General features: G+C 38.1%; 2 protein-coding genes and 1 non-coding gene across 3 annotated transcripts; 2 read left to right on the forward strand and 1 right to left on the reverse strand.

Moving 5' to 3' along the window:
* Window positions 1-3429: 3429 nt before the first annotated feature.
* On the reverse strand, window positions 3430-15045 carry march6 (membrane associated ring-CH-type finger 6). Its single transcript, XM_004081242.4, has 25 exons — window positions 14674-15045; window positions 13352-13451; window positions 12840-12913; window positions 12528-12671; window positions 11449-11521; window positions 11200-11368; window positions 10911-11085; window positions 10662-10723; window positions 10548-10580; window positions 10412-10463; window positions 10200-10258; window positions 10030-10110; window positions 9412-9480; window positions 8531-8605; window positions 7660-7794; window positions 7301-7521; window positions 7015-7152; window positions 6261-6477; window positions 5920-5989; window positions 5596-5777; window positions 5304-5438; window positions 5120-5209; window positions 4874-5006; window positions 3985-4120; window positions 3430-3906 (listed from the first exon to the last, which is right to left on the reverse strand). Exons 1-25 carry the CDS (start codon window positions 14690-14692, stop codon window positions 3819-3821), a joined length of 2730 nt encoding a protein of 909 aa, XP_004081290.1. The 5' UTR covers window positions 14693-15045; the 3' UTR covers window positions 3430-3818.
* Window positions 15046-15944: 899 nt separating this feature from the next.
* Window positions 15945-16018, forward strand: trnat-agu. Its single transcript has one exon. It is a non-coding gene; the product is annotated as a tRNA-Thr (tRNA).
* A 2839-nt stretch (window positions 16019-18857) lies between these two features.
* Window positions 18858-23041, forward strand: cmbl (carboxymethylenebutenolidase homolog). Its single transcript, XM_023950415.1, has 6 exons — window positions 18858-18985; window positions 21221-21435; window positions 21508-21615; window positions 21714-21856; window positions 22562-22653; window positions 22729-23041. The coding sequence occupies exons 2-6, from the start codon at window positions 21221-21223 to the stop codon at window positions 22906-22908; spliced, it is 738 nt and encodes a 245-aa protein (XP_023806183.1). The 5' UTR covers window positions 18858-18985; the 3' UTR covers window positions 22909-23041.
* Window positions 23042-23052: the final 11 nt, after the last annotated feature.

The raw sequence follows: 23052 nt of genomic DNA on the forward strand, positions 1-23052 counted from the left end.
CAGTGGACGGGAAACATGGCATGGCTGACCTTACAGTGAGCTCATTCACTTGCCTCTTAAGGTTTTCAACCTCGGCATTAAGGTCTTCAACTCCCTTATCTGCTGTTACCGCAGCACTTCTGACATGCACTGATTTGGTGGGGTTCAGTCTACGCCGAGAAGCTTCATGCTCCTCCTCAATGCGTATCTCATTTAACAACTGCACAAAAGTAGGTGGATTGCTTCGTCGCTCTCTTAACCTTAGAGTTAAAATCATCATGTCGGCCCTAGTGGCACCTTTAATGAGCTGGTCAAGACGTGTCCTGTCTTTGACAGCTGGTTGCAGGCCCCCTTTCTGGACCACTTTATTGAGAACCCTCTCCATCCTTCGAAGAAATTCTGAAAGCTTTTCGCCAGACTGCTGTCCCAACATCCTGAATGAAAAGTAGAGTTCTTCCCCAGTTTCTGGTGTGCCGAAAGTGTTTTCCACCACATCAAGATAGTCTTGTGACGTAGCATCAGGGTTATTGAACCTGACCGCTTGCAGGATCTCCAATGCCGGACCCTTTACACTTTCCATTATTCTAATTTTCTTTTCTTTGTCTGGCCGATCATACTCTTCTATCATCAGCCTAGCCTGTTCCAGCCAGTTCTCCAAATGTTCCTCTCCAAGTGGTGTTGGAACCACCCCTGAGAATGTGCGCAACCTCCTAAAAGTACCCGCATCACTGCCTGGCCTCGATGCCAGCTGCAACACATCCCCTACCGCTCTAATGATAGCTTCCGGACTGGATGCTTGAAGGGGGGAGGAGAGATTAAGGTCGGGTGGTTGACTCTGTGACTCATCACTGTCTACCTGGTCGGTACGGTTACTCTCAACCTCAGAATGCCCGAAAATCCTCCAAGGGGACTCACTACCATCGGCCAACACATCCAAGGGGATAGCTTTAGTGTTTACTGGTTCTCTACACTCACATAAAACCGTTAAACGTTGGCTCTTAGGATCAAACATCCTGCCTCTGACTTTCACACGTCCAAGAGCTTTAATGCTCTGCAAGGTTTCTTCAATAACACCAACATCGGTGTCCTCTGGGACGTCTTTGACTAAAATGGCATGTATAGGGTCAATACCCTCACCTTTACACCAATGTAATAACTGAGACATTTTATTTGCTTTTAATGATCACTAAGGTAAATGATACCTCTGATGTTTACACACAATGCTTAATTTGAATTTGAATAATACCCAAACTTGAGTTAAAATAAAACAACCCCAATGTTGAGAAAGTAGACTTGAAGCTATTTCTTTGTGTTGACTTTCTCTGGCCTACTGGTTGTCTGGGTCAGGCAAACTATAACAACTCAAAATTTATCCCAGCGGTGCCTCCATTTATGTAGCCCCATCACTCAGCAATACTTTAACAAAATGGTAACCTACGGAGTCGTGATGGGGGGATTGGGTTCGTTGAGCTATGGTAGCTCCCAATCGGGTTACCTATTTAAATCTAAAGAGTTACAACGTCACAGAACTCACAGTAGACAAGTACGTCTTCCTAAAAAGTATGACACCAGACAACCATTTAAACTGAACACAGTTTCAGGTTTAATAAAATAAAGAGTTGACCCTCAAAACAAACAAAAATATTGGTCAATATATCTGGTTTTTATACTCTTCCTCTTAAACGGGGAAAAAAAAATATGAACCTTGAGTAAATGTAAATTTCACAACTTAAATGAACATTCATAAACTGGTTTTAAAAGTTCGTTTCAAAAGTTTGTTTCAAACACAGATATTGCAATACTTCACCACGTCATGAAAAATAACAAACTGGGCCCATACTCACTCACTCATTCACACAGTCAGTTATTACCCCCGGGGGAAAAAACCTCGTTGCAGGCCTGAAAAAAAAATCACCGACTTCCTTAGCCTTCCGTGCAAAGCCTTCCTGCGTTCTCCGTGCAGCTTTAGCCGTTGCTCCGCCCTTCCACAGCACCTGTCGTCCGTCGCGGGGAAAATCCAACGTCCTCAGCGCTGCAGCTCCGCTCCGTGGACTCCGGTTCACGCTCAAGTGAGAAACTCCAAAACGGGAAACTTTCCGTCACCTTTTCTGTCACGGGAAACCACTCTCAAGTTTTCCTCCTGACTTTGGCCTGCAGAAAGTTTATTTTTTTTCCCGTCTTCTTCTCCACCTCCCCGCGTGCTTCCACGTCCAGACCTTTTTTCTTTTCTTTTTTCTTCGATCCTCTCCTCAGCCAATCAGCTTAGTCCAATCAAAACCAAAGAACACTCCACAGAACACTCCGCATTTCTTCAAAATAAGATATAGTCCTGTGAACTGACGCTGATGAGGTTACATAATCCAAAACAAATCAATAAACAACAATAACATTGTTATTTACAGTAAACCCATAATCAACATCATTCAATAAACAACAATAACCTTGTTATTTACACTTAACCCATTTCCTTCTGGTTAAATCTGTGTCATCTTCTAGCCTTATTCAAACATATTCCTTTTAGTAACTTTGTAATATCAATATTAATAATAATATTGATCATTTATGGGATTAATTTGTTTAATCCTCCTCTTTTTTCTTCTCGGGGCTACATCTGCATTTGACCCAAACTTTGGAGGACCAGTGAGTAGCAAACACAGCTGTGCTCAGGAACAGCGTGACTCCCCAATCCAACCCTTAAATGTTTATTGTCAAGGAGGGAGGCATCGGGTCCCATTTGTTATAGTCTTTGGTATAACTCAAGCAAGGAATTGAACTCACAACCTTCCAGTCTCAGGGCAGACGCTTCAACACGGCCAGAGTTGGTGCAGTGATTGGTCCAAGTCCGTCTGTTTCTTTGGCAACCACTCTTGCCAATCAGGAGTGAATTTGTTGGACGTCCAACAAATTCACTCCTGATTGGCAAGACTCCACACCCTTATCACTTACATAAGCTCAGGAGAATCTGTCAATCAACTGTTTCAAACATTTGATAAGGGGGCCAGGAGGCAGGCACCACCTACTTTAATTGGGGCATCTGATTGGCCAGTTTATAACATGAATAACTTGCATTACAGTAAAAAAAAAAAAAAGGTATCAGAGCAAATATGGTTACTCTGACAAACAGAACAACTGAGGAATTACTGTGAATTGCTCAATAGAAGTCAATGGGATTTTGGGTTCTAGGATCCAGCGGGCACTTCCTGTTTGGAAGTCAAGGGAAGAGGGGTTACTCAATCCAATTCTCATTCAGAGTCAAGAGGTACGAAGGGCATACGCTGGATGCTTAGCTGTAGCCACCCCTGAAGGGAGAAGCCGAAAGTAAATACATTATTTTTTAATTGAAATAGTTAATCTGAATGAATGTCCAAATTACAGATTGTCTAATCCAAATGTACACATTTTATGGACGATATTGGATCTCCATATAAACAATGCACATGGATGACAAACTGAAACCATCATTGTGATTTAATAAATTATACATCCATTTTTAAAATGTACAATGGTCATTGCATTTATCCACGTGTGTTTGATTTTAAGCCAGTTTGTGTTCAAAGTATTTACACATGTACAATTATCAGGCAGCATGAATAACAGAAAAAATACTGGGCTTCAAATGAAACAGTTCAACCTTCCTGCTCACACTCCTTGAAATATTTACTCTGGTCCATGATCAGGACCATAACACTCACGATCCTTGCAGATTTGTATAGAAAGACACAGATCGTCGGACGTGATCCATGGGAGAATCAGAAGGGATTACCGTCTGACTGACGTCAAAATCAAAAGACAGGAAAGACACAACAGGAAAAAAAAGTGGAAACGCAGGACACAGAAGTTTATTCTGGAACAGGGTTGGAGGGTGGGGCCGATGGTGCTCTGCCAGATTTCCGTTCGTAGTTGACAAGCCGTTGACCAACCAGATACCTGTAGTGACAGAAAAATGACACATTTCAAACACATTTCCCCTTTCCACCACAGAGAGTAAAGCTTAAAGATGCATACTTGTCATTCTTGATGTGTTCATAAAGACGCTTAAACTGTCTAATCTGGAAGGAGAGGATGCCGACGAGCGACACCACCATCAACAAGAATGGATAGATTCTTCTCTGCATGAGGATCTCCATCTCAGGGGCAACTCCTGCAAGAAACAAACCTACAGTGTCTGTGTATTCTGGAGCACTCTTTTCTTTTTCTATATAAAAATACACATAAAACAAAACAAACAGTAAAGAAATTTGAGATTGTTGAACTGTTTCTTTGTTGCAACAATGTTTCTTAAGTCTAACTGTTTGGAATGCTGCCACCATTGTGAGGAACAACTATTTGGGCGACGAGCTCATGTGTTGCCTATTAAGGAGTTTGCCAAAGCCAAAGGGTTTGTTCTGCTTTTAACTTTTGTGTGAACGACTGAAGTTTAAAGAAATAAAACCCACAAGTGTTCAGTGTGAACACAAATGCTGACAGGGCTTTTTTACCCTCTCCACCCCCAAACTCTGGAGGTTTTTAAGGCTGCAAAGTATTGTGGGATTGATTTATAAGATTTGTGAAAGGATGCTTTGTTAAAAAAGATAACAAATGAAGCAGCAGCCCTCTTTTCCTTAATTATTTACTGCATTTTTGCTCAAAGGAGGCACTTAAATCAATTTCTTGCAGCAAAGATCCTTTTTAGTTTACTTAAAAAAATAAGATAATTTGCAAAGACGTTTTGACACAAATCTGTAGAACACAACCTCTGGAGTCCACCACACTCCCCGTTAAAGGAAACCTCAGTTTGGAAATGGTATCAGCGCTCGCTTCAAACAATGCTGTGACCGTATTTTGCAGAACACCAGCGTGAATAAAAAAAAAAAAACGTACACTATGAAGAAACTGCATGCATTCGGGCACTGACCTACAGCAGGAACCACCCCAGCAGCAATCACATACGGCACACACAGGGACAACAGAAGCACTGAGATGACGGGAGCTGCCAGTTTTCGGATGATGAAGTGGAGATCAATGTTGCGAATTCCATTTGCATAAACCTGAAAAATGGGTCACAAATTCTATTTTGGGAAATCTGCGACTTTCAGGAATCTTAAAGGAAAACAGAACGGAAAACAAAAGCAGGGAGTCAGCCCCCATTATGCCGAGATACCTGCTCGATAACAGTCTTCAGCCACCACTGAGGACCCATGAGAGTGATGGCAGCTATGATTTTAGCATGAAGCACTCCAAGAGCCCAGTCCTGCCGATCATAGCATACATTTATTTGAGACACTTTTCAAGGCCTTGGTGGGTGACAGGTGGCGGAACAAAAGCACAGATGCTTGTGATCCTACCTGCCAGGGATAAAACAAGGGGGTTTGGTCCAGAGGTACTCTGAGAGGAGCCACAATCACCAGCTCAAACAGCAGGCCAAGTAACAGGGGAATGACTCCAGCAACCAGGAGAGCCACAACAACGGTCTTCAGGATCTGGATGTACAGTGGACATAAAGATTTAAATATTCAGATTCCCTGGTTTCACATTTTCAGCAGGAAATCTCTGATCATCAACCAACACATTTATTGTAGATGACCGTGTTCAAATGCTATGAAAACAGTTTGCTGCTGTTTGCTAACTGATACCAACCATCATTGTCCACTCTTGGACTTTGCGCATAATCACTGTGCGTCCCTGTGGCATCCAGGCAAGCAGAACAGTGGCCCCACGGATAGAAAGCCAGCACACATACAGACCACATGCTGCCGTGTACAGCTCGTGGATTTTAGAATTTCCCATCCAGAAGGACATGAGCCAACGACCTGTAAAGACTGAAAGAAACCAAAAAAAATTACAACAATAAAAGCGTGAAGAACATGAAAAATGGCAAGCATCTCTGTGAAAACACACATGAGCTGCTAAAATTATTGAGCACAGGATAGACAATTCTAAGCAAGATTAGCTCCAGCTCACCTGGGAGGGTTAAACACACCAGACTGGCCACGAGTAGAGTGATGCACATGAATGCAATCAGCAGCACAATCTGAGGAAAACACAAAACTGTTTTCATAAAAGCACTAACTACAAAGGAGACCTTTATACAAGTCAAATCAGGACTGCTAACAATATTCTAGTTTGGAAATGTGGAACATTGGATACAAATGTTTCCTATGTTTAAAGTAGGACTGAGGGCCACATTTCCTACTTTGGGTAGACACACCTAATACAGGTAGACATGCAGACTAAATCTGGCCCTTGAGTTCCCCACCCCTGGTATAGAGACTCAACAGCAGCAGTGTTTGGTGTAGCCTCACCCTGAAAGGGAAGCGGACTGGTCGGTGGTATGGCTGGAAGCCCACTGGCCCCCCCTGTTGGAGGATGGCCTGATGGGCTGCATGCAGCCCCTCACCAACCGCAGGGGGAGGGTTGTTATTGTTATTTGGCTGACCATGGGGAGGGTTGTTGTTGTTGTTCACAGGCTGGTTGGTTTCATTGTCCTCCTGCTCGCCAAGAAGGTAGGAATGAAGGTCACTGCAGACAAGGAGGAGCGAACCGTCATTTACAGAAAACATTAAGATTGGAAAATAATCTCAGGAAGTCAGTGGGATGTTGTTAAATGAAGGCCCAATGGGATAATCTTTTCAGCTATTTTAAACCCGTCCCCAGTGGTCATTTAATTATGATTATGCAGGTTTTAGCCCAAAAAAATACATTTCTATAACATGGTTTCTGCAGTAGTTCATTAGAAATTTGCCTCCGAGTTGTGGGCAGGATCAAACAAACCTGCCCCCCTTGCAGAGAGCTGAGAGTTCTCTGTGTACACACTCTCTACTACACACTATTCTGGTAGCTTACAGTTCCCTTACATCCCCAACCTAACACTACCAGTGCAACGAAAAGGGCGGGCAATATTGAAGCAATCCGGCCGAACAGTTCAGAAATGCAATTTACACGAAATTTTCTTCATATGTCCTTCATCATTAGACAAATCCCCCCTCCAAAAGCCCCCCAAAACACCATTTTCATCAGAGTGGGTCTTTAAGGATAGAGTTTTTTGTTTGAACTTACAGCAAATAACCAGCACTGACTGTCCAGGCTCTGACGAGGCCTTTGAGCCACTGGCGAGTGTGTCCTTGCTCCAGGAGTGCAGGAAGTACGACCTGTAGTAAAAGCAGCTCCAAAGACAGCTCACTGACAGGCGCATCACTAAACAGAAAAAAGGATAAACAGTCAGGCTCATCTATTATTATTCTTTTTTTTTTTTTTACAAATAATACCTAATCAAATCATCAATTTCCTTTCAGTAAAACCTCTAACTAGGAAACGAGCACAGATTGAACTATAGCTTTGTTACCTGTAGAGCATTACGTTGTATGGGAGGAAGTTGGGAAGCATCACTTTTATCAGCTTAATGGGAAGCCACAGCATCAGCAGCACGATGGAGCCAAAAACAACCACGGAGAGGATGAACCTCCGCAGGTGTCTGTAGATGGGCAAATGAATCATCTCCTGCACCGGGTTAAAATCCGGGTCGTTGAGATTTCTCAGAAACCACAGCACTCCAGGTCGCAGCACCTGATGGTAACAGGAGAGGCGGATTTAGAGAAATGCAACAATTGGGATTCTCTTTAAAAACAGACGGAAACATAAGACAGGAAGCTGTGCTCGCCTAAAATCGAGGGTTTTTTCTCTTTTTTCAGAATGTTGTTGTACCTCTCTTAGAAGGAGGATGAAAGACGCAAAGTAGAAGACGTAAACCATCCCCACGAGCCAGTGCAGGAACATGGTGGTGCCGGGCGCTGATTTGAAACTCATTTCTCGGTCTTTCAGGGTGGCGTCAAACATTTCCTAAGGGAGAAAGAAGCAAGTTCAACAGAAATGACATCAATTTATTTTGAAGAGTGACTAACATCAAAAATAGAAAAAGAGTAAGCTTAAATTTAACTTATTGACAAAACACAACCTAGTATTTCTAACTGTGTAGCACACTGAAGGATGGAGTAGCTGTTTAGGTTTTCTGGGGAATGCTCCAGAAGCCAAATAAGGAATGTCTTTTTAAAGGGGCTTTTCATATCGCTGTGTATTTGATGCCTAAAACCTGTGTTTTCAATGCAAACAAAATAAAAAAGGAGCTGATATTTCCATTTAACGGTTGGCATATAACTGTCAAACAAAATGAAAAAAAATGTGTTCTTGCTTGTGCAGCACTTAGACTGTCAGGTAGCTCTGAAATGTCCAGAGGTTTGGATCAGATTTGAGACAGTCTGCTCCTTCAATTGTGATAGCACCAGTTACCTACAGACAGGACTGAACCAGAGACAAGGGCACAAAAATGCCATAACACATCCATGCTTTGGACAATCATGGGGGGAAGGTTTCAGAGCCTGTTCAGACGATTATCACAGAGCTCGCTTTAGCATTTCAGTTCCTGCTGTGAAAATTATTGAACAAATCCACGCTGAAATGTGACACAGACGACCAGAGAGTTGAATGCATTCAACACAGTGCATTGAGTCTGTACTGACAGCAACGTGAAGTTGAAGATGGTAAATGTACTGAAATAAATGTAACTGTGAAGCTTTACCAAAGAGCAGATGTCCAGCCACCAGCCGCAGATCAGAGGAAAAACACCAATCTCCACAACAACCAGCAAAGACACCTGAAATAGAAACAACGACTTTCATAAAAACGTTTCAGTTGGAGGAGAGTTAAAAAAAAAAAGAGAATTACATCTTAAAACTATGCAATCTGAAAATCTATGTTAAATATATATGAGAATGCTAACCCATCTTTATTTCAGAGTCCATTTAACTCATTTAACAATTATCAGGCCGCTACTGCACTGGGTTTTGTTTCCTCATTTAGCATTTTCTTTTTTGACTTCCTGGCACTTTAGTTTAGTAAACTAGCATTTCATTTAGTTTTTCAGAATAATACTACACTCTCAAACTCTCTTTAGAAGTGGTTTTCAACTTTGCTATTGTGGTTAATATTTATTCTGTCAGTGGGATTCAACGATTCAAATCTAATCTCCTATCTAACTGAAGTTAGCAGCTAGAGTAAAACAAAAACTCTATAATACCTGGTAGAGTTGGGAGTTAATGAAGCTTTTTTTAACCATCAGCCCTGAATTCTTCAGTCTAATACTTTCTTCTGCCAGTTTGAGATTACTTAATCTAACAGATGTGTAAATTATGCCAGACTATAATCAGAATCAGAATTTCCTTTGTCACTGTACGCACAACAAAAATATGATGCTTTCCATGTGTTTAAATGGATTGAAAAGGCAGGATTAGAAATAAAAATACATTTTAGCTATAAGAAACTTCCAAAATATCTGAAGTCTAAAATATCTACAGCTTACTTGGAGAAATCACAGGCATTTTTCAAAGAGATTAAGTATTCCATTTAGTGTTTAAAGTAGCATTTTGTATTTAAATATTTGCTGTAGTCTCCAAATGTTACCTTTACAACAATGTAACAGACTCCAAGGAGACGGCGGGAACGCTGGAACCTAACCAGAGCAGCCAGTCCCTGAAACGGCTGTTAAGGACCAGATCTACACATAAGCTAGAACAGAGGCTATGGTAGGAGAACAAGTGGGAGAACTAAAAGGGTATTAGTGCAATAAGTTTGATTTAATGTCTAACTTTATAAACTCCAAAGGGAATTTTTTACTTACCCACAATTAGCACAAATAGTAACTGTAAACATGTGTTTCACTAAGACAGTGATTCCTTTTTACTCGACTGAGTAAAACATTTGAAATCATGAGGATGACTCAAATGACTGACACTACAGACTGTTCTCATGGAATATTACAAGTAAGAACATACAGATGGCGTGTTTCTAGAATTTGTTCAATTTTTTTGCTAACAGAATACTGACTACAAGTTACCTTTCAAAATAAAAGCGTAAAACTAAACTATAGCTGTTAAATTAGATTTTTTCTTTTTTTTTTTTACTGAAATCATGTCTTTATTTTTCTATAAATTAACAATTCAAGTGACCAAAAAAAGAAGTCACTTAAAACAAAAAACAAAAAGGTTCATTCTCTGGGTGGGCATCAACCCAAAAGGATACATGACACAGGATGAGCGTTATTGCCAGCAAAATGTATCCTACGATGGTGGTGATTAATCCTTCAAAGTGGGATGCTTGAACCTAAAACAAATTTAAAAGGTTTAAAAGGTTGCCAAAAGGATACAACCTATCCTCCATGAGGCTGTTGAAGTGCTTTAATGATCTCTTACGTATTCTTCAAAGCCGAGGCCAACAACAGAGAAATGCCCGATGTGGTAAGGACAAAATGCTAAAATGAAAAATAAAAAACGTTTCTTTACAAATGCAGGGTTCAAACTACGATAAACAGTTTAAAACACATGTTAAAGTAGAATTAGAAAGAAAGACAAGAATCCAAAATACTGGAAACACTCGTGATTCATCTTTGGTTAAGTCAACTCACCAAAAACCAAGATGAAGAGTGTGTTGAGAGACACAACCCAGAAGACGTGCTCCTACAGAATAAAGACAGGACTCCAGGGTTTGAACTACAACTGTACTTGATGAAACATCAAACATTTAAAAGCACTGAAACTTACCAGAAACACCAGTGAGCCATCCAGTCCAAGCATCTGAGAATGCAAATGAAATGTTCCATTTTATTGTTTGTTGCCTAAACACGTGTCAACTTGAATGACATGACTATAGGTTACCCTTTCCCAGGTGAGCTCCTCTGCGGCTCTGTCCCACTCCAAGGCATTCCAGTTCATGTCATCTGCAGCAGATGAATAACAGAAGCACACGGAAAAAAATGAAGCAATTGCACTGCTCTGTTTGTTAAACATTTTAAGAAGCTTTTTAATGGAGGCACTTTTTTTCAATAAAGCAGGATAACTGTCATTGCAGCATTTTGACAGGTTGTCTAGTTTACAATGTTAGAAGGTTAAGCTGAATGAATCCACCTTGAGCTCCATTGTTAGGATCTGCATCTTCAGCAGCCGCTCCTTCCTCCTCCAAGTCAGGGTCCTCTCCCTGATCTGGGGGGGCGTCAGGAGGCTCAGGTTCAGCTTCGTTTTGGGCTGGGGGCTCAGCGGGGGCTGGTTGGGCTGCAGGGGGATCCTCTGCAGCTCCCTGTGGCTGTGATAGAAGGCACACGCGCAGGCGGCTCATTTTACAACTGTATCTGCCACAACTTTTTTATTACAGTTGCAGAGTTCTAACAAAAAGATGTTGGATAGGGATCAGTCAAACCTCGTTAGCTTGTCTGGCTTGATTAGGAGGTGGTGGCTGGTGCTGTTCTAACCACTGAGGGGCGCCACCGTGGACGATCTGCTCTCTGAGCCACACTAGACTGATGAATGCACACAGCGTGCAGGTGACAACAAAGCAGCCCTGTAGACAGTCTGCAAGGAGGTTTTCTCTGCAGGAACGCACCAAGAACGACGTCAAACGTGCACAAAAACCCGACAAGAGCTGCACAACGTTTGTGTTAGCACTCACGTAGAAAGCATATCCAAAGGCAGTGTCAGGAGAGAGCTCACAGAGCCGGTAAACAGACACTTATAGATGCGACCTGTAAGACAAAGAATCTCTTAGCACATTAAAACCAACAAACGTTCCAATCATTTAAGAAAAGTGATCCAGAAGCACAAATCTTACCATGTGTGTTTATTGTGCTTTATTAATAAACATAATTATGTGTATGAGGACGTTCCAAATGTTTCTCAAAATCAAAAATATTTTATATCGTTTTGGTTGTTCAATGTAATTGACAAATATCATGTCAGGAAAAGACAGTAGAGCTGGAAAATATTAATTATCAATTTTAAATAAAAGATGTTATTTATAAAAGACTTCTATCTTAAGTCAGATAATGTTAAGGAAATGTGTTACCAACCCACAGCTTTTTCACTCTCACACAATTTATACAAGCAAATACAGGTTTTACTGTGGAGCAACAAAAAAATACAAAAACTGTCAGCTGGCACGCCAAGAGTAAAATAATCATAAAGCTGGAGAAAAATGTAAAAACTGATCAGTGCTGTCAGTGAGCTGCAGCCTCTCTTCATTCGCCTGCCTGGATCAAATAAATGACTTTAGATGGGTTTCTATGGAAACCGCAGGCGTCATTGGACCTGCATGCGTGGCTCTGCAGGGGGGAGTGATTTTTCACTCATACAGGCTTTAGCTTTCTGCACTGGTTTAACTGACAAGTGCTGAAATAAACTGCAGCGACTGAGGAAAAAACAGGGGGAGAAGTCTTCCAACAGACTCTGGTTGCACAATATCAACCGAAACTTGTCTAACATGAGTTAATGAATACAAAAAAATAACACACATTGTGGTATAGATAATCACATTTCTATTGTATTTTTTCTATATATATTTTTTAAATGTCCATTTCTTCATTTTTAGTAAATAAAACAAGAACTTGCTTGATCTCATTTTGATTTATATAGTAATAATTGTTTTGTTTCATACCTTATTTATAATTAAAACCAGTTAATTTTGTTGAAAGGGACATCTGCAATGCAACTCGACATTTAGGGGAGACAATTTTAGGACTATTTTGTACTCACATGCAGTGAGAGGAACCACCCCGAGCCAAGCGAAGGCAACCAGCGTGTAATGGAACCAGTAGCGAATGGCTGTGCCCACACTGGTCAGCAAGCCAGCACAAATATCCTGAATGGGCAGACGGGAGGGCATATCTGGAGAGTAGACTGAGGAGAACAGATGAAGAAGATCAGAGGAAGATCAGTTCATTTGAACAATATCAGCTTATTTGTACAAAACGTAGGAATCAACAAGATGAATCTTTCATCTTACTCTCCACTGAAAAATAAGAAAAGGAGCTAAAACACCACTTCATAAGAATAGAAAAGACTTACTTGGCGTAAAAGCAAATCTGTGCTTGCATAATTCGCAGTATTCTTTCCTGCTGTGCTTCAGCCATTGGACCAAACTGTTAAAAAAAAAACAATTGAAAAGGTATAAACTAAAAAACAGATTTGGAAAAAATGCTACTTGTATGTTTTACATGGAGTTTTCATGCTAGCAGCAAACTTCTCATAAGAGCCATTCTGTTGGGGAAGTAAGTCGAGTAAGTCTAAGTTAGAACCACATAGATGAGTACGATCATATCTACTGTATAGTCATAAAGCCTGTTATTTCATGTCACTCTAAATTTGTAAAATTAAGTTTTAATTCCAGAGAGTTCTGCACTGTCGTGCCGCAGATTCAAAATACCATCTGGTATTGTGTGGCGTAAAAGCCACTCTCTTCACCTAAAAAAATAGAATTGCCCCTCGGAGATAAATAAAGTTGTTTGAAATGAATTGAACAAAAAAGGTCATAAATATAACAAAACAAAGAATGACATTAAACACAGCAGCACACTTACCACTCCTGGTGGATAAATTTGATACTGCCAGTGCAGACACAGGGGTGGTACAGGGGTTTGTCCGGGGTCCCCTCAGAACGGCACACACGACAGATATCCGCTAATTTCACAAAAAAACTACGTGTGAGCAAGCACTGCAGATGCAAGGAAGGATTCTCAATTCACAGTCTTAATAGGAAGACAATCAAAAGAAAAAGAAAACAATTATATTGACAGGAAAAGAGTAAGAAAACCACTAAGGGACAGATTACATTTTGTTGTTAACCGTAAATCACTTTTTGAGAAGTTTCTATAGATTCATCTTTGTAAAAGTCATTCAAAACAATTTTCAGTTAACGTGCATGATTACTGTTTACCTAAAACGTAGCAGTCTGACCTTCTAACATTAATATATACTGGACATCTGCCATTTTTTGATGTAATGACTTATAAGCTAACAATGTGGATTCATACATATATATTGGCTGCCTTGCAAGGTTAAACTTAGTTTTAAAAAAGGTGAAACCTATGCATGGAAGCTCAAAGCGGTAACCCATCTATCCTGAAAGGTATTACATCTATCAGTATCTCTGACACTCAACAGATCTCTGAGTTCTCCCAACTAAACATAAGACCACTAATAACCATCCACTTCATAAACAAACGAACAAACAGGTGGATTTGAGTGTAATTGTGTTGTTAACTGTGTCTACTAGGGCTTATTTTTTTTTGCTTCAAAGGTACCCAAAAATCTAAATCTGGATTGAGTTGATTCATCTGAATTAAGGAAAATCTGAATATTGCAGCAAGTAATGAATTGTTCTTAAATAGTTGAGATTCACTGTTCAGGAAGATCTTATTTTGTAATACATTTTCAAATTAGGTAAATGTAAAATATGTATTTTTTAGATGTAACCTTTATTTCACGTGTCTTATAAAGTTATTCATTTTTAATGTGTAAAATAAAGACATTAAAAGTTAACATTTAGGCTACAGTCACTAACTGAACGAAACTATATATCACTCTTAACTTAAAGTTTCTTAAAATGACTCATCTCAAGGATACATAAGGTGACATCCCAGACAACATGTGGGTCGTTTCTGCACTTAACCATATACTGTTTTTCCAGTCAATGCACAAAATTAAAGTTAGGTCAGTCGTTTATGAGACACAGCTAGACAACCTTAACGCCTAACAGACGACTCCCTTTCGTACATGATGTTACTCCACTGGTTGTCACTTCAGCGAAAACATGCATAGCAGGCCAACAGGCTGGATTCAGAGATGTCCTGGCGAAGCTAATTCTCTTTCAATTTTATTAAGAAAGCAAGCCGGGGCCTACCTTCTTCAGCAGTATCCATGTTATCCGATAAACACCGACGAAGAAACCTTTGTCAGTAAACCCATCCACGACAGACACGACCCTTGCTAGCTATGTTATGCTAGCTAGAGAACTATGGGTCGGATGCATTAACAATCATGAAATGGTTTCCCCAGAGATTTCCAAAGCTCCGTCTCCGTCGTGTTCTTGGTGCCCGGGTTGTATCGGCATATGAACACGTCGTATGTACTTTATGATAGTTGTTGTTTATTTAAAACTGCACACTAAAGAGCTGAGCTGTTAACATTTTCCGTTTCGCCAAAAGGAAAGACTGACGACAAATAGCTAGCTGCTTGTTACATTGCCACACGCATGCGCAAACAAGGCTGCCAGACCTTGTCATAACTGCTGTACTTGACAGCTTTTATCACAGAGAAATTTCTACAACACGAGTCACGTGGTTTTGAGAAAAGAACCATCATTCTAGAAAAACAACTTTAAATGCTCATTTAGGACTGCCGTTGTTATTATTTAATATATTAATGTAAAAATGCCTGATTTCTTTGAAGGTCTTTGCCCCCAAATCTGACTTTTCTTTACCTATGTTGGCCAGATGTTTTAGTTTAATAATATTGACAAAAATATAAATTAAAATAATCCAAATTAAACGGTTTGTCTTCTAAATAAAATAGTTATAAAAAATAGTTAAGAATAAGCAGGCATGTGCTGAATGAAATCAATACGAAAAGAGATGAAGGGAGAGAAAGTAAAGTTTTGACTTTTTCCAATGAGTTCTGACTTTATTCTCACATATCAGACTTTATTCTAAGAGTTCTGAATTTACTCAATTCTCTGAGAGTTCCAGCTTTCATCTCAGAATTCTGCGTCCAAGAAACAGCCGTGAAGCCTGTACACTTCTCGCGTTTATGGTATGAGTTTCTTAACTAACACAAAAGTAGCATAATTTTGATTAACAGTTTTGTTTTTATCACACGACTTATATTTATTTGTATCATCGTAACATTATTTAAATAACTTTAGTTTAAATGAATACAAAAATAATAAACGGTGTTGCTTTTAGGGGTGACACTTAAGAAACAAAAAACTTTTTAACAACTCATCCAAGTGGCTTTGTGCCCCTGAGAGGTGCCGGTTTGAAGCCCGACGAGATGAAAAATTCTCCCTCGCAGCCCTTCCAGTCCAAATGTAGGACATTTTCACCACCAACCGTGCCATGTACAAAAGGGTAGACATTTTCATAATGACAAATGGAGCCCCTTGCAGTACCCAGCGGCGCCGTGGCTTAGTTGGTTAAAGCGCCTGTCTAGTAAACAGGAGATCCTGGGTTCGAATCCCAGCGGTGCCTTTTGTAGTGTAGAAAACAATCCGGTAGAGTACTGTGACGCAATAACTGCGCTTATTTAAATATTTGGAAGCAAAACTGTTTTTATTTTATTTTTAAAAAATATCTGATTTCTCGTTTCTGTGACAAGTTATAAGAAACTTTGTTGAACAATAAAAAAATTACATGTTTAAATTAAAAATCAGATTTTTAATCATTTAATTAAAACACTGTTCTTTTTTTTGCACAACCGAAAAAAGCAGATGGACTGAAGTTTTAACCAGATTCTTTATTCACCAAACTTATTTTAAACGATTTTTTGCAAAGAAATATAACAACAAAGGCTAAAACAAACAAACAAACAAACAAAAAACCTTAGAAGACATTAGGAATACATGTAAATTCAGGATTTTAATGAAAATTAAGACACTGGAATGCTAAATTATTAAAAAAGATTTGCACTTTCAATTAAACTTATTCATCAGTTAGTCAAATGATGTCAGTCACGGCAGTTACGGTTCAAATATCATAGATAAAAGTCATAGTAAACAATAGTATAGTAGCCTGTTAAACAAGAGAAAGACAAATGACTGCTCTAATGTTTGGTTTGTTTTATTTGCTGATGATACTAACTTTTTCTCTTCTGGGGATAATCTGAAAACCTTAGCTAAAAGTATTGAAATGGAAATGATAAAACTCAAAATGTGGTTTGACTACAATAAACTGTCTTTGAATGTAACAAAAACAAAGTTTATGGTGTTTGCTAATAAAGAGAAAATAGAAGTGATTTTGTCCATTGACAACAGAAACATAGAACAGGTGTCTGAATTTAAATTTTTAGGGATTATGTTGGATGACAAATTAACATGGAAATCTCATATATTTTATGTAAAAAATAAAGTAGCCAAGAGCCTTTTTGTTATGAACAAATCCAAATATATTTTACCATGTGAGATTATGCATATGTTATATTGCTCTTGGGTTTTACCTTATTTTACATATTGTATTGAAGTGTGGGGAAATACATATGAAACTAATTTAAGGCCCTTAATTCTATTACAGGAGAGAGCTATTCAACTTATTCATAAAGCAAATTTTAGAGATCACACAAATGAACTTTTCATTAAGTTAGGTTTATTAAAACTTAAAAATGTAATTGAATTGCAGACCTTATTAGTTATGTTTAGAGCCAGAAACAGAGATTTACCTGAAGACTTACAAAAGCTTTTTATTTTTACCACAGGAGATGAAAATCATAGGAGAAAATTTGATTTCAAACAACAGATTGCTCGAACAACACTAAAGCAAAAGTGTTTGTCTATAGCAGGGGTAAAAATGTGGAATTCCCAGGAGAATTAGTTAAAAAGTTGTCAAAATATTATTCAATTTAAACGGATGTATAAAGTTAAACAAATTAGTTTGTACAAACTTGACTGTTGAATGGAATTTTTGGATGGCATGTACTAAATGAATGGAATGTATTTACTGTTTTTTTTAACTGTATGTGGTGAAATCTGAGCACAGGTGATGGTGTGAGAAATGTAAATATGATGCAATGTTTAAAAGGGAGCAGACAATTTATAAGAATTGTATTCTTCAATTCTGCTCCCTTGCAATCATGAAAATGTTTAATAGGTAAAACAAACATGTAAACATTTGGGCATAAATTATTTTCATGAAAGGAACAAATAAATACATGAATGAATGAATGAATGTAGTGTTTATGTAACCATTGTACTATCCTAGGCACTTTAACATTGGGAGTTGGGTCATCTAGACCCACTAGACGGTGCTCTGAACCTTTTTTCTTCAGTGATTTGTGAACCTCACTGGTGTCCATGGATTACATGAAACCTTTCCACCTTTATCCACCTTTGTCATGGTAGGAAGAACACGTCAATGTAAGGGTGGGGTCATCTAAGATAGCACAAGGGGTAAGATTCAACCTGGTTCTTGAAGAAATCTTTAAAAAAGCAAACAAACAAACAAACAAAGTATGTAAGCATTTTAAGTATTTTAATTAAAAATATTGTTATTCTTGATTTAGGAATACATCAAATTCCCTGAAAAAGGTAATGACACAATGACACAGCGTTTTGTAAAATGCTGTGTCATTGTGGTTTTGCAAGACTTAAAATCTGTGTGACAGACAGACAGACAGGCTCTGTGCTGCATTTGCATCATCAATCCATAAATCCCAGCGATCACATGTAACCTTTAAGACACTAGAAGTTTGAGATTATAATTGTTCAGATGTCATAAATACATTTGTGTTTGACTGATAAAAGCATTAATACTAGTCATGAACCAACGGACACAGTAGTGGCTGCGATTTAAACAAAAACAAAAAAAGTAAATCATTCTTCATACATGCAAGTCATGTCAAGAAATGAAATGACTTGTAATCATCAACAACTTTCAGATGTAACTTAGTTGTGAGAGTAAAATCCCTTTATCTAGTATTTACTGATTTTTTTTTATTATTTTCAAAGTTTTGTTCTCTTTCACTGGATATTGAGATATGATCTTTTTCGGATGACTGCTATAAAACACGAAAAAATAGACTTTAGTGAAGTTATTTTACAACATTTATTCAAACTAAACTTTTTTTAATGCAGATTTATCTTGATCACTTTCGTTTCAAAATAAAAGCAACCTGCGAGATTCGAAATTGTTTCGACAGGCAAAGGGATTTTTACGTTTTTACCTGACAAACAAAAATACGAGGGTTAAAATTGTATAAGACCCTTCTGAATTTTGCTTTATTTAGGCCACTAACAACCATGGAGGCCACTAACAACGATGGAGTGAAATCACTTTTATTTTGAAAGTTTGGTGGGAATTTGAGTTGTTCTCGGACATGTCACGTGAAATGACTTTTTTTTGAATGAGTTATATAACTCGTGAGTCCGGCAGATTTTACAGGAGTGAGACTTCGAGGCTCTGAAGTTTTTCTCATTCCAGCTTTCGAGAAGATCCAGAAATCGTACGGTATGTCTGTTGAATGCAAAGTTGTCTTTTCCATTTTAGTAGCAGACCAAACAGAAGCTCAAACTGTTTATATATTTTTTTGCAAAAAAAAAGCCTTATCGTTATTATTACGCAAGACATGAATGGAGTTTCAATCTAATGTATGATTTTAGTAGTTTCCGTGAAAGGTTAGGCGATTGTGCATTTATTTGACAGAGATCTATTGCATTTAACGAGAACAATAACAGAATAATCTAATTTTTACATTTCACAAAAAGTTAATATATTTTTGAGATGTTCAAAAACAGAGTAATATATATATATATATATATATATATATATATATATATATATATATATATATATATATATATATATATATATATATATATATTTATGTATATGTATGTATATTTTTAATTTTAAATTGTTTTTTATTCATTAACAGTTGTTTGTTTTTGATGTGAACTTCATTAGTTATTTCTGTATTTTAAAAAAGAAATTTGTAATGTTTTTTTTACAGTTTTGCAGCTGTATTTATTTAATATTTATTTCTTTATTTAATAAGAATCTCATTTTTGATAATAATTTTTCATAATTTTAGTAATATTTTTAATTATTTAATATAAATGTCATTTGTGATGTCCTTTATTGATGTTATATTATATAGATTATTTCTGAATGTCCTATCTATCTATCTATCTATCTATCTATCTATCTATCTATCTATCTATCTATCTATCTATCTATCTATCTATCTATCTATCTATCTATCTATCTATCTATCTATCTATCTATCTATCTATCTATCTATCTATCTATCTATCTATCTATCTATCTATCTATCTATCTATCTAAAATAATAATAATATATAAAACACGACTGCTTTAAAACACGATAAAAGACACTTTAGTGAATTTATTTTACAACATTTATTCCAACAAAACTTTTTTTTTCCAGATTTATTTGATATTATTTTGTCTTAACCCTTGTGCTATATTAAGTGACCCCACCCTTACATTGATGTGTTCTCCCTACATTGACAAAGGTGGATAAAGGTGGAAAGGTTTCATGTAATCCATGGACACCAGAGAGGTTCACAAATCACTGAAGAAAAAAGGTTCAGAGCACTGTCTAGTGGGTCTAGATGACCCAACTCCCAATGTTCTCAGTTGCTTTAGTACAATTCTCAGATCAGAATGAAATTCCCAAAACTGTTTGTTCAATCTTTACATCATGATGTCACTTGTGCACATCATATAAGCAGTTTCTCACTTCTTTGAACAAGTTGCAATTGCTTTGGTACATCCATGCAAATGATTATGTACAATTCTCTGCTCTTTGCTACATTATCAATTGTTTATGTCATGTTGATCAAAATGTATTATCTAGTTCACTGTGCAATAGTCTTACTCCTCAAAACACCTAGTCATTAGTTCATCGTATAAGTCATTAACTGCAAAATGGTTGATCAAGTTGTCATAATGTGACAAACATATTTTGCTGCATTGCAAGAGAGGATATTCGCTGTGATGTGGATGAGAATTTGTGGCCTAACATACAGGAACGACAAGAGGTGTAGGAAGACCACACCAATTCCTACTGCACTGCCTGTACTGTTGTACAGAATATTGTCATATCTTTTTTCCCCTTTGTGTTACTGTTTGCAGTGGGGGTTTTCTATGTTGGTATGACATGGTCTGTCAACAAATTACAATATGAACAATAAAAGTGTAAATGTGAATCTTGTCCAGCCTCTTGCAATCAAACAAAAAAGGTGTAACTTACATTTTACAATAATTGTCATCAAAACTTTAGCCATAGTTTACATCAGAACCTCCCTCTAAAGTACACAGTTATATTGACAACATGACTAAGTAATTTGACTTGTTCGTAGACAATGACACAAGGACTTGACATTCTGATGGCACTGACATGTTCAATGACATAAAGACTTCGTTTTCTGAGATGAACTAAAGATTTTGAGCAAGTTACAGGCTTTTGCAAGAAATCCATAGTGTTTTGCTGTTTGTACAAATTGTTTTGAGAAATGCAGACACGTATTTGCAAACTTCAATTCTGATCTGAGAATTGTACTAAAGCGACTGAGAAAAACTGTAAATTGCCTAGGAAAGCACAAGGGTTACTGCCTATAATCATACAGCAACTATATGCAAGAAGATCAGTTTTCCTTGAGAGTTGTCTGAAAATGCCTCATTTTCTACATGATTCGTCTGTTCTTGTGTTTTTTTTAGATGGCAAACGAAAGCAATCCGTGCCCCTGCGATTTAGGCGATAAGATTGAGTATGGAGGACTCGGCCAGGAGGTCCAGATGGAGCACATCAAAGCATATGTAGTGAAGCCCACCTCTCCCAAGGACAAGGCTGTCATCGTCATTCATGACATCTTCGGTTGGCAGCTTCCAAACACTAGATACATGGCGGAGATGCTCGCTGCCGACGGATACATGTGCGTACAGTCTGATATTTGGGGGAGATCAGATATGTTTATGGAGTTCAATCTCTGTTGTTCTCTGAGCAGAGCTGTGTGCCCGGACTTCTTTGTTGGAAAGGAACCGTGGAGCCCAGCTGGTGACTGGTCCAAGTTTCAGGAGTGGCTTCAGGACAAAAAACCAACCACCATAAACAAGTGTGTCACTTCGGGTCACCTGCTCAAAAGTTTGTCTTGTAATTCTGGGTTCATCTCTGAACCAGACCCACATTGGAACAAGCTTATCTTCTCCTCAGGGAGGTGGACGCTGTTCTGAATTACTTGAAGGAGCAGTGTGGGGCCAAACGCATCGGGACAGTAGGCTTTTGCTGGGGTGGGGTCGCCACACATTACATAGCTTTGCAGTATCCAGAGGTGAAAGCCGGAGTTTCTGTTTACGGTACGCCATCCAGACACACAGATTTCTGAGTGAAGCCTTTAAATGACATTGGAATTCAAATAATCGCATTAATCCTGATAAATTATTGAAGAGACATAAGCGTGTTTTTTTATTAAATTAATCTCAGTTTTTATCTATAACGCATATCTATTAAGTAAGGGATAAATCCCGACGAGGTGTCAGTTTTCATTATTTTTTTCTGAATTTCTGATAATGGACACCTCGAAGGGGATTCTACTGCTTTTTATGGTCACTTTCAAAAGAAATAAATATGTAATCAATTATTAATCATTTAATCGTATCGTTTTAGGTTTATTTTTTCCCTAAAAGCAGACTATTTGATACGCAGTGCGACATGTTGTCATGGTAAAGGCTTCAGCGCCTCACACTGCTTTTTTGATTTGTTCAATTAGAGCACTCTGGACCTGCTGTATTGTTTTTTCTTTCTTTTTGTTTTAGATTGACAAATACCCCCTGGTGGTATAAAAGGGAAGGTTGGAAGAAGTCTGTTATAAAAAACGTCATAAAACCGCTTTTTAAATTGTTCTACTGCACCACGATGTCACAAAATTAAATAAAAAGATCTCAAAATGAGTCTTTTCACAGCAATTATTAGGTCAAATTAAAAAAATAGATTAATTTCAGGTCATAAATTAATTATTCGAATGACGGCACTAATTTGAATGTTTTGTTTTTTCTGCGTAGGAATAGTTCGAGAAAGAGAGGACAGGTACGCCCTCAAGAGCCCCACTCTGTTCATTTTTGCAGAGGTGGATCAGGTTATCCCTCTTGACCAGGTGTGTGTGCTTTGAGTGACACTTAGGCCTAACTTCTCCATTTCATTTTATAATTATTCTACTTGCTCTGTGAAGGTGAATGCCCTAGAGGCGAAGCTGAAGGAAAAATGTACCGTAGAGCACCAGGTGAAAATATTTCCTGGTCAAACTCACGGCTTCGTCCACCGGAAGAGAGAAGACATCAACCCGGCAGACAAACCGTACATCCAGGAGGCAAGAAAAGACATGCTGAACTGGCTCAACAAATACTGCTGAAGACATTCGCAATATAGAAACCAATGAAAGAAATAAGCATCGACTTACGAGATTCTGTAAAAATTGCTCCTAATTGAATGTTTTTTTTCTTAACTGTCCTAAACACATATGCATTAAATAGTTGACAAGATGACTGAAGTGGTT

This window comes from Oryzias latipes, chromosome 20 (genome assembly GCF_002234675.1).
Source record: "Oryzias latipes chromosome 20, ASM223467v1".
Classification (NCBI taxonomy): domain Eukaryota; kingdom Metazoa; phylum Chordata; class Actinopteri; order Beloniformes; family Adrianichthyidae; genus Oryzias; species Oryzias latipes.

Coding starts and splice junctions, on each gene's coding strand:
- cmbl (XM_023950415.1), top strand. CDS start 21,221: ATGGCAAACGAAAGCAATCCGTGCCCCTGCGATTTAGGCGATAAGATT. Junction 21,436..21,507: donor CTCGCTGCCGACGGATACAT/GTGCGTACAGTC, acceptor TTCTCTGAGCAG/AGCTGTGTGCCCGGACTTCT. Junction 21,616..21,713: donor AAACCAACCACCATAAACAA/GTGTGTCACTTC, acceptor TCTTCTCCTCAG/GGAGGTGGACGCTGTTCTGA.
- march6 (XM_004081242.4), bottom strand. Junction 11,086..11,199: donor AAGCCAGACAAGCTAACGAG/GTTTGACTGATC, acceptor CTTCTATCACAG/CCACAGGGAGCTGCAGAGGA. Junction 5,007..5,119: donor TGAAGACTGTTATCGAGCAG/GTATCTCGGCAT, acceptor CCCATTTTTCAG/GTTTATGCAAATGGAATTCG.